Source organism: Scylla paramamosain, unplaced genomic scaffold, assembly GCF_035594125.1.
Source record: "Scylla paramamosain isolate STU-SP2022 unplaced genomic scaffold, ASM3559412v1 Contig2, whole genome shotgun sequence".
NCBI classification, from domain to species: domain Eukaryota; kingdom Metazoa; phylum Arthropoda; class Malacostraca; order Decapoda; family Portunidae; genus Scylla; species Scylla paramamosain.
This window is the reverse complement of record NW_026973667.1, coordinates 605193-615720: the sequence shown is the minus strand read 5'-3', so window position 1 is coordinate 615720 and position 10528 is coordinate 605193. Positions and strand designations below refer to the sequence as shown.

Below are 10528 nucleotides of genomic sequence, written 5' to 3'. Positions count from 1 at the left end.
GTTTCTCGGCGGAGGCTGTGAGGAATAAGAAGCCTCGGCCCGTAAACCACCAGGTCGTCGTCTACGGCCAGCAGACTGCGCACCGGCCAGTACGTACGCAAGCGGTGATCGAGGTCGTGGCAATGATCAGGGAAGCCCTCGATGATGACGTTCTTGAGCAAGCAGTACTCCCCGTCTCTTGCTGCTGCGGCACGTACCATTTCCACAGTCTGATCCTGGAGTGGTGCTAAGCGGACGCCGTCCTCATTGGTGGCAGATAACGCTGAGATGACCGCTGAGTGGAGAGGGTCGAGGTCACCAGAAGTAGCAGCATCCTCTTCCTCCACTGGGTCCTGTACTGGAGCACGTGAGAGGGCGTCGGGCACACAGTGTGTCGATCCCTTTTGCCAGGGTCGAGCGTCGTCTGTCAACTCGATGGCCATGGATCCACCAGCCATTGCACGTAAACCTTCCTTTGCTTCGAAGACGCTGGGAAAGGCCTTGATCACAGCAGCAGCGTGCCCCGCACGCTGCTGTGGCGTTGGGTCGTAGGAATGAGGCCAGCTGATCACTTCTGTGGGCGTAGATAGAGGTGGCTGCGAGGCGGTCGGGTACTTGATGGAGCTGTTGCCGGTGTGCTGTTCTTCCCTGCGTAGCGGTCGGATTTGAGCCGGAAAATCTTCGGGGAGGATTCCGAGAGCGATGGAATCGTACCAGCTAAGCAGCGCCCCCTTCACCTCCTTCACCACGCTCACAACAGTCTCAGCTTCCCTGTCGCCCAGTTGCAAGTGCGACGAGAAAGTTCCTACACAGGTGAGGGGGGTGATTACCGGCAGCATAAAGTCCATCACCATCAGCGGGCGCCAAGCTGGAGGGCGGGATTCCAAGGAGTGTTGCCGTGTCGAGGCCAATAACGGTCGTTTCGGCCCCAGAGTCAGGAGTCCACGTAATCTTGTCTCTTCCAGCGGGATGTGTGGCGGTAATGAGCACCTGGGGCGCAGGTCGTGCCGTCACCGTCTTTGTGTATACGCCTGATAAGAGCTGGTATACACTGGCACTGGCTCCCCGCCTCGGGCCTGCACCGCGATGAGGAGAGACAGTTGAGGAACTCCTCGAAGCTCCTCGTCGTTTCCTCACTGTCTGCTGACATACACTCGCAAAATGCCCTCTTTTCCCGCAGTTACGACACACTTTATCTATTGCCTGGCATCCCCTTTTGTCACTGCGACAATTTTTGCCACAACGATAACAGCCCGTGGGGCTTGAGCCCCCGAAACTGCCCTTCCTGTAGTTCGAGACAGCGTTCACACCATGGCTCGAAGAGTGAGAGCCGCCCCTTAGTACTGCACTACACTGGTTAGCGCTCTCTGATGCTCTGCAAATATCTATGGCGTTTTCAAGGGTGAGTTTCTTGTTTTCCAGCATGCGTTTCAGAGCCACTTCGTCTCGTGTCCCAACGACAATTCTGTCACGCAGCTGATGGTTTATGCACTGGTCGCAAAAGTCACAGAAATTGGCGATTTCCTTAACAGCACATAAAAAGTCGTCAAAACCTTCTTGCGTTTCTTGCACGCGGGAGTAGAAGTCTCTTCTATCCATGATGATGTTGCGCTGGCTTCGCAGGTACTCACACATTGCATCGAGGATGGTTCTTAACTCCGCGTCTCTCGGTAAGCTTATCCCGTAGCGAAGTGTACGGGTCCACTCGTCGTCTAGGACAGCAGCGAGTGCCGCCCTCTGCTCAGCCAGGGAGAGACAGTCTATCCTGGCGAGGGTTACGTATCCTTCAAACTTATGGCGCCACGTGTCGAACTCACGTAAAGATGCTGACGCCGTTAAGTGAGGAATGATGGTGGCGGACGTCGGGAACCTCGCGCCCTGGGTAGACGTGCTGCGGGCTGTGGTTTCGCCTTCATTGCTCGCCGTGGTGCGACTGGGAGCTTGTGTCCCCACTCTCTCCAGCAGCTGGGTTAAACGCTCCTCGCGAGCCTGACTCTGCTCCGACTGTCGCGCTAGCAGAGCCTGACTCTGCTCCGACTGTCGCGCTAGCAGGGCAGCCAGCGCCTCCAACTGCTTCTCCATTCTGCGCCGTACCCACTGCAGCCTTGTCCTGATCCTACTCACTGCGCCATGTTCGACTCTTGACCAGCAGGGGCACAGGAAACGCAGGTAACAGTGCAGGTGTTTATTCACAGAAGGTGTGAACAGAAGGCTGGAGGTAGGTGATCTCCCGGCGCCAGGCCGCGCACTTCCACTTAACACTTATGACTGAAGCCTAGCTCGTTCACTCATACACGTATTCATGCCTCACACAAGTCTCGCTCATTCACTCGTTCACACAACTAGCTAACAACCACACAGTAACGTGTAAACTCTTGTGTCATTGCTAAACTTAATTGGTCTAAGAAGTAATAGGAGACATAAGATATATATATATTTAGTTAAAATAATCGACTGTTGTGTTGTTGTAGAGGAGGAGGAAGAAGAAGAAGAGGAAGAACTAGAGGAGGAGGAGGAGGAGGAGGAGGAGGAGGAGGAGGAGGAGGAGGAGGAGAAAAAAAACAAAAAATACACACACACACACACACACAGAGAGAGAGAGAGAGAGAGAGAGAGAGAGAGGTGACACGTCTCTATATATTCTGATTACATAGATTACACATGCTAAGGAATCTCAGGAATTACCTTCAAATATTTTAGATTAATAAATAACAAGTAATTATCTTTTTCTCGACCATAAACCTAAAGGAATCTAAAGGAACGTGTTTTTTTTCTTGACCGTAAACCTAAAGGAATCTAAAGGAACGTGTTTTTTTTCTTGACCGTAAACCTAAAGGAATCTAAAGGAACGTGTGTGTGTGTGTGTGTGTGTGTGTTTCTTGACCGTAAACCTAAAGGAACGTGTGTGTGTGTGTGTGTGTTTCTTGACCGTAAACCTAAAGGAATCTAAAGGAACGGTGTTTATTTTTTTTCTTGACCGTAAACCTAAAGGAATCTAAAGGAACGTGTGTGTGTGTGTGTGTGTGTGTTTATTTTTTTCTTGACCATAAACCTAAAGGAACGTGTGTGTGTGTGTGTGTGTGAATGAAAGTCGATAATACCCAGAATAATGTCACTGTATTTTACACTATTACAATTAATCATTATATTTTTTACATTGTACACTCGTTAATAATAATAATAATAATAATAATAATAATAATAATAATAATAATAAAAATAATAATAAAAATAAAAAAATAAATAATTCAAAAGTAAAAAAAAACATGATGAAAACTATCAATAAAAATATAATAATCAAAATAAAATAATAATTAAAAGATAAAATAAAGTAATTATTCTTAAAGGAAAAAAAAAAATATTGTATGAAACTTTTGTAATCTTAAAAGAACTATCTTAAGAATTACATTTTTCATATTTGTATTATTATTTGTTACATTACTCTCTCTCTCTCTCTTTCTCTCTCTCTCTCTCTCTCTCTCTCTCTCATGAACACAATAAAAGTTAAATTAATTCTAAAATATTAATTAATGTAGCTTAGGGTTAAAAAAAATCAAGAAAATAATAATAATAATAATAATAATAATAATAATAATAATAATAATAATAATAATAATAATAATAATAATAATAATAATAACAATAATAATAATGAGCCAAGTTATTCTCTCTCTCTCTCTCTCTCTCTCTCTCTCTCTCTCTCTCTCTCATAAAATCTTCAAAAGTCTCTCATTCTCTCTCTCTCTCTCTCTCTCTCTCTCTCTCTCTCTCTCTCTCTCTCTCTCTCTCTCTCAGTCCTCGTCTGGGCAAGAGAGCGAAAGACGATTCCTGTTCAGGGGACCTTCCTTCAACCCCCTCTGCAATTTTCGTTGACTTGACAATTTCGCTCGTAAATCAACAGGTCCCCTATCCCCGGCCCTCCCACCTACCCCTAGCCGTTCCCTCACCCCTCCCACACCTCCTCCAGCCCTTCCTCCCCCTCCTCCTCCTCCTCTTCCTCCCAAACGCTGGCGTACGTCAGACCTCCTCGGCTGGCTGCTAGGATTTTTCGCTGTGGTTTTCGTTTTTCTCCGTTTCTGCTCTGCGTCTGCGTACATCCGCATCCTCGGCACCTGGGGGGGTGGAGGGGGGTGTTAGGGATTGGGTGTAGGGGGATGGGGGGTGGGGAATGGGGGAGAAGGGCAGGAGAAGGGGAATAAGAAGAGGAGGTGATGGTTTGCGATTTGTCATGCTGGTGGTTCAGAGAGAGAGAGAGAGAGAGAGAGAGAGAGAGAGAGAGAGAGAGAGAGAGAGAGAGAGAGAGAGAGAGAGAGAGAGAGAGAGAGAGAGAGAGAGAGAGAGAGAGAGAGATAGAGATAGCTCACCTTTATTCTTGTCTTCCAGGGCACCACACCATCACTATCTTCGCTGTCTTCCTGTTCCTCCTCTTCCTCCTCCTCCTCCTCTTCCTCCTCACTGTCGATCCTCTTCCTCTTGACTCCGACTGCTGAAGAAGAGGAGGAAGAGATGAGTAAATAGTAATAATAATAATAATAATAATAATTCTCTCTCTCTTTCACACAAAATAATTTCTCACTCCCCTCTCTTTCACAGCCTCTCCCTCCCACCCCACCCCCCCTAGAGCCACCCAGACACCCCCACACCCTCCCCACACCCCTCTCCCTCTCTCTCTCCCTCTCTCACTCACATCTCTCCCTATGCTGGGTCAGGAGGGCTTGGTAATTGAAAGTATCTCCTTCCTGACTCTCTCTTCTTCCCCAGTTCAACGCTAAGTCTCCCCAGGGGTTCTTGGTCTCTCCCAGCCCCTCCCCGCCCCCCCAAGCACCCCCAATCTCCGCCACTCTCTTCTCCTGGGCCTCCCTCAGCCTTCGACGCCCGTTCTCGCTCAGCAGTCCGCCCCCTGTGGGAATAAAAGGGGTTTTAGTTAAGATAATGTTTGTTGTCATTATTGTTGTTGTTGTTGTTACTACTACTGCAATTATCTTCCTTCTTCTCTTCCTACTACTACTACTACTACTACTACTACTACTACTACTACTACTACTATTACTACTACTACTACTACTATTACTACAGCTACCCACCTTGCAAGCCAGGCCGCACACTCAGTTTGGAGGAGTTTCCCTTTAATTCGGCCCCCGTTTTCTTGTCGTTCCTCAAAGCGAACCGCATAAGTAAGGCCTTGGCATGAGGGCACGGCACCCCCAGCCTCCACCGGCCCGCTGGCACTGGTATGGGCACCTCTGCGGCACTCACTGATGCCTGGGGACGTCAGAGAAAATTTTTAGTTTTAAGGGGTACTGTTCAATTTTTGTAAGTTTAATTTTTGGGTTTTTTTTGTGTGTTTTTTGTGTGTTTTTTGGTGTTTTGGGGGTGTTTGGGTGTGTTTTGGGTGTGTTTATTTACAAAGGGATTTTAAATATTGAGTTTTATAAGGTATTTTAGGGAGAAATGGCCAAAAATTTAGGTTTTTAAAGGAAATTTCAAGTTATCTACATTTTCTGATGGGGAAAAGTGGACACGAGAGAGAGAGAGAGAGAGAGAGAGAGAGAGAGAGAGAGAGAGAGAGAGAGAGAGAGAGCACTAACCTCCTCCAAATCCATTTTCTCTATCTTCCCCTTCTTCTTCTTCTTCTTCTTCTTCCCTTCCGATGAGCAGCTGGTGTCACTTTCACTGGAAGAAGAGGAAGACGAGGAGGAGGAGGAGGAGGAGGAGGAAGACGAGGAAGAGGAGGAGGAGGAGGAGGAGGAAGAGCTTCTACTGTTGCTGCTGTTGCTGGATACACTTCTACTTCTCTTCTTCTTAATCTTCTTCTTTTCTTCCTCTTTCCTTCTGTGCTGTTGTTGTTGTTGTTGTTGTTGTTGTTGTTGTTGTTGTTGTTCTCTCCTGGCCATCTGGAATAAAAATATAAATGCAAATATGGCAGGAATTTAAAGCCGGGGGAGTTTAAAGTACGCGAACTTGCCGATGCGCGAACAACTTAAATATCTGTAATGTTTTTTGTTTAATTGGTGTGATAAGGTGAATATTACGTTTAAATTGTAGGCTTTTGGTGTGTCAGGGGTCCGGGAAACGCTGCCGTGAATTGTGGGTCGTAAAAATGTGTGTGATTTGTAACGTTCGTGTTTAATTTGCGTGGTAAGGTCAATATTACGTTTAAATTGTAGGCTTTTGGTGTGTCAGGGGTCGGGGAAACTCTGCTGTGAATTGTGGGTCGTAAAAATGTATGTGATTTGTGACGTTCATGTTTAATTTACGTGGTAAGGTGAAATTACGTTTAAATTGTAGGCTTTTGGTGTGTCAGGGGTCCGGGAAACGCTGCCGTGAATTGTGGGTCGTAAAAATGTGTGTGATATGTAATGTTTTGGTTTAATTTGTGTTTTTTTAAGTTATATTTAGTTTTTTTTCTATATTATTGTGCTTTGTTGTTGACTTAGTGTTTTATCATTGCAATTAGTCCTGGGATAAACAGTTAAAGGGTTGAAGATGGTACTACTACTACTACTACTACTACTACTACTACTACTACTACTACTATTACAACACCACTAACCTTTCTATTTTTTGTACCAGTAGTAATAGTAGTAGTAGTAATAGTCTTTTTCCCTTTTGAACTGTGGCGAGGGTGGCGCGGCTGGTCCCCCTCCCCCCTATGGCTGGTAGGCTGTATGGCGCAGGATAGGCCTAAGAGGGCGTGGATAGGCCCCTCTGTGTCGGCCCAGAGGACATTGCCTAAGAGAGAGAGAGAGAGAGAGAAATGTTAAGTTAAGTATATAAACAAATAAAAACACAAATTTAATATAACAATAGACACATAAGCACCCTCTAACTCACTCTAACAACCTCAACTACCCCCTATTCGACACCCAACAAGGCCCCATTCCGCGACACACTTACAGGCACCCTCCGACACCCACTCCACCTCCAGGGGCGCGAAGCTGCTGAAGTAACGGTGGAGGTCATGGGTTGCGAGGGCTTCTGCTCCACACACATGCAGAGCGTCGCCCCTGTAGTGCCCCGAGAGGAAATCCTGTTCTGTCACCCCTAAGCTGTGGGTGAAGGTTAGGTTAGGTTAGGTTGTGGGGTGTTTTGGGGTGTTTTGGGGGTTGTTTTGGGGGTGTTTGGGGTGTCAGAGTGTGTGTGTGTGTGTGTGTGTGTATGTGTGTGTTTTGTTTTGTGTCTCTCTCTCTCTCTCTCTCTCTCTCTCTGTGTGTGTGTGTGTGTGTGTGTGTGTGTTTTGTTTTGTGTCTCTCTCTCTCTCTCTCTCTCTCTCTCTCTGTGTGTGTGTGTGTGTGTGTGTGTGTGTGTGTGTGTGTGTGTGTGTGTGTGTGTGTGATATCATGATTAATTTTCATACAAACACATCTAAATCTCTCTCTCTCTCTCTCTCTCTCTCTCTCTCTCTCTCTCTCTCTCTCTCACCTTCTGTACAGCTTGGCCACTTCCTCTGGGTCAGGGGGGGGCCGGCGGGGGGCAGTCACCACTCCAGGACGCCGCAGCCTCTCCTGAACAGGGGGCTTGGTGGAGGCCTATGTGGAGGGATGTGGAGGATTAAACAAGGCAGGTGTGTGTGTGTGTGTGTGTGTGTGTGTGTGTGTGTGTGTGTGTGTGTGTGTGTGTGTATGTGTGTGTGTGTGTGTGTGTGTGTGTGTGTGTGTGTGTGTGGCTAACCTAACCTAACCTAACGTAACCAAGGTCTACTGCCCCCCTCCCCTCCCCTGGCAAAGCTGAGGTCATAGTAATAGCGATAGTAGTAGTAGTAGTAGTTGAAATAGTAGTAGTAGTAGTAATAGTACGGATAACTCCTCGATAATAGTGAAGACCAGTTCGTAATAGTAGTAGTAGTAGTGGTGGTGGTGGTGGTGGTGATAGCACTTCACATTTAACACTATCCGCACTATTAAAACCACGAGAACTACCAACACCAGTAGAAATAGTAGCAATAGTAGCACTGATAGTACAGAGAGTGACCACTTACTGCTTCTATCACAACATTCACTTCCACTTCCTCGTCACTAGCTTCACCCTCTTCCATTTCTTCCATCACTTCTCCCTCTTCCTCTTCCTCCTCCCGCAGATCATTTGCCACCTGGATCTTGAGATTAGTGAAGCCTGCACCGCCTAGGCCTCCCCGCGCGGCCATTGGGGTGCAAATAGGCCTAGGAGATCGAAAAATGTAAGCCGGGAGAGGGCCTAGTCAGGGGGCCGAGATAGGCTCAGGAGATGCGGGAACTCAGAGCCGACCCGGAGTGCTTGTCCTGAGGGGATACGGGCTTAATGTTTTTTTTTCGATAAATCGCGAGAATAAAGGGAGATTAAGGGCAGATAAGGGTGGGGATGGATAAATGGTGGTGTTGACTATATTTGTGGTGATTTTGGTGGTTGTGTAAAGCCAGGGTGAGGAGATACAAGGAAAATAATGCAAGGAGCTGGTCTTGGGAGCTACGTGTCTTGAATTTTTTTTGCTTTTTGTTTGAAAGTTTTTCAGTTTATAAAGAAAAAGAAGGGAGATTAAATGAAAATAATGGCAGAGATAAATAAATATTAAAGGAACTTTGAAAAAAAAGTTCATTGTTGTTAAATACACTCGCTTCTTCCAATAATGATAAAAAAAGAATAGAGAGACAGACATAGAGAGAGAGAGAGAGAGAGAGAGAGAGAGAGAGAGAGAGAGAGAGAGAGAGAGAGAGAGAGAGAGAGGAAGGATTCTGCATGTCTTCCTTGTGTGAGAGACTTGAGTGAAGAAATCTTGTTAATCTGTCACTAGAACCGTAAAAACACCCTTGAAAACCCGCGTCACTTCAACTAGAGCCTTTTGAGTGTAGAAATTTTGTTAATCTTTCATTAGAACCGTAAAAACATCCTTAAAATCCCGTGTCACTTCAACTAGAGCCTTTTGAATAAAGAAATCTTGTTAGTTTTTTACTAGAACCGTAAAAACACCCTTAAAAACCCGCGTCACTTCAACTAGAGCCTTTTGAGTATAGAAATCTTGTTAATCTGTCACTAAACCGTAAAAAAACACCTTTTAAAAACCTGTCACTTCAAATATAGCCTTCTAAATATGCCAAACTTTTTTTTTTTCCACCAATCCTATGCTTGGGTGCCCCCCTGGATGACCCCTCCTGTGACCCCCTTTGCTTACGCCCTACGGTGGCGCCCTTTGGTAACGCCCTACAGTGACACAGCGGACGGTCACGCCACTCTGGGCATAAATATTCTTCACTAACTAGCCAAATTTGTGGAAAGATAGGAAAAATACTGAAATGGTTATGAAAATAGAAAAAAAAAAATTACTATAACAAATGAATTATGTTTTAAGTCGCGGTAATACAGGAAAGTAGGCAACTAATTTTCTCCTTGGTTAATATTGCTAGTAAGTTGTATATAATGTGGCAGTAAGGTTGCTTTGTTAATTTATTGATGCATAGCTGTCAGACGGGTGATGTTTTGTTTACATCACCGAAGCATTCAGGGATCGCGGGGTTAAAATATTTTGTTTATTTATATCCGGAGTTTGTTTTTATTAATTTATGCCATGTTGATAAATTATTGCAGTTATTTTTTTTTATATGTGGTTTATATATATTATCCATTGATTTCCTGTATTTTGGAGTTCAAGTATTTTCTTAGTTTTGTTTTATTGTACCTCAACTAATTTTGGTTCCGATATTTTATTTGTTATACCTTATTTAAGTTCCTCTCTGACTTTTCCTTAATATACGTTTAGTTACGGAGAGTCTTGTCATTATCAGTAATCTTATCCTGGAGCAATGATAACTGAAATTCAAATATACCCTTACAAAGCATAAATACCAAAGAAATTACCCATAGAAATATACAGAAGCTTTTTTCATGCTAAAATATTGAATTAAAACAGCCTGTAGGATAAATTAGAGATTTGTACACCCGAAAACAATACGCCTGGCGATGCTCAGGAATATCAGTGTGGCCCAGGCCTCGGTGAGGGGTGGGTGTACGCTGTTGCTCCGTCTCGTTGCCCTCTTATGTCCTCCCTTGTACGCCCATATCTCGGCGCCGTGACCTGACCTCACCTGACCTTGTGATTACCTGCCATTCCGTCCTGAAGGTGAGGCCTAGGCGGTAGGCTTAGGATTTAGGCCTAGGGCGTGGCTTGCAAATTTTGACCCTAATGTAAAAATATTTGGGTTTGTTGTTTTTTTTTATTTATTTTTTATTTTATTTTATTTATTTATTTATTTTAGATTTTTAGGCCTTTATTATGAGTTAGGTTTTTAGGCCTATTTTTTTTCTTCGTTGAGGTGAAAATTAATTTGTTTTCCTGTTTTTGTTTTCCTTTTTCCCGTGATTTGTTTGTTTTTATAGACATATTTCCATCATTTTGTGTTTCCGGCCTTAAGAAAATATAGGCCTGTCATTTTTCCCCACGTAAATAAAAAAAAAATTGTTCTAGGCCTACGTTAATTTTTTTTTTTTCATTTTAGGTTATTTTTATGTAATTTCAAGTTTTTTTTTAGTGTAATTATTCCAGTTTGTAATTGTAATTGGCTGTAATTACATATAGATT

General features: G+C 44.5%; 1 protein-coding gene across 2 annotated transcripts; it reads right to left on the bottom strand.

The window, feature by feature from the left end:
- Positions 1–3077: 3077 nt before the first annotated feature.
- LOC135096102 (pre-mRNA-splicing factor CWC22 homolog) lies at positions 3078–8240 on the bottom strand. 2 transcript variants are annotated; one of them, XM_063997362.1, is made up of 9 exons: positions 7958–8240; positions 7402–7508; positions 6877–7028; positions 6533–6711; positions 5568–5873; positions 5064–5241; positions 4667–4879; positions 4344–4462; positions 3078–4091 (listed from the first exon to the last, which is right to left on the bottom strand). In XM_063997362.1, the coding sequence occupies exons 1-9, from the start codon at positions 8120–8122 to the stop codon at positions 3771–3773; spliced, it is 1740 nt and encodes a 579-aa protein (XP_063853432.1). In that variant the 5' UTR covers positions 8123–8240; the 3' UTR covers positions 3078–3770. The 2 variants fall into 2 exon arrangements, with proteins under 2 accessions (XP_063853432.1, XP_063853431.1); XM_063997361.1 differs by having other exon boundaries at positions 4344–4465; positions 7958–8238.
- Between the last annotated feature and the right edge of the window lie 2288 nt (positions 8241–10528).

Coding starts and splice junctions, on each gene's coding strand:
- LOC135096102 (XM_063997361.1), bottom strand. CDS start 8,122: ATGGCCGCGCGGGGAGGCCTAGGCGGTGCAGGCTTCACTAATCTCAAG. Junction 7,029..7,401: donor GTGGCCAAGCTGTACAGAAG/GTGAGAGAGAGA, acceptor CTTCACCCACAG/CTTAGGGGTGACAGAACAGG. Junction 5,242..5,567: donor AGAAAATGGATTTGGAGGAG/GTTAGTGCTCTC, acceptor TGACGTCCCCAG/GCATCAGTGAGTGCCGCAGA.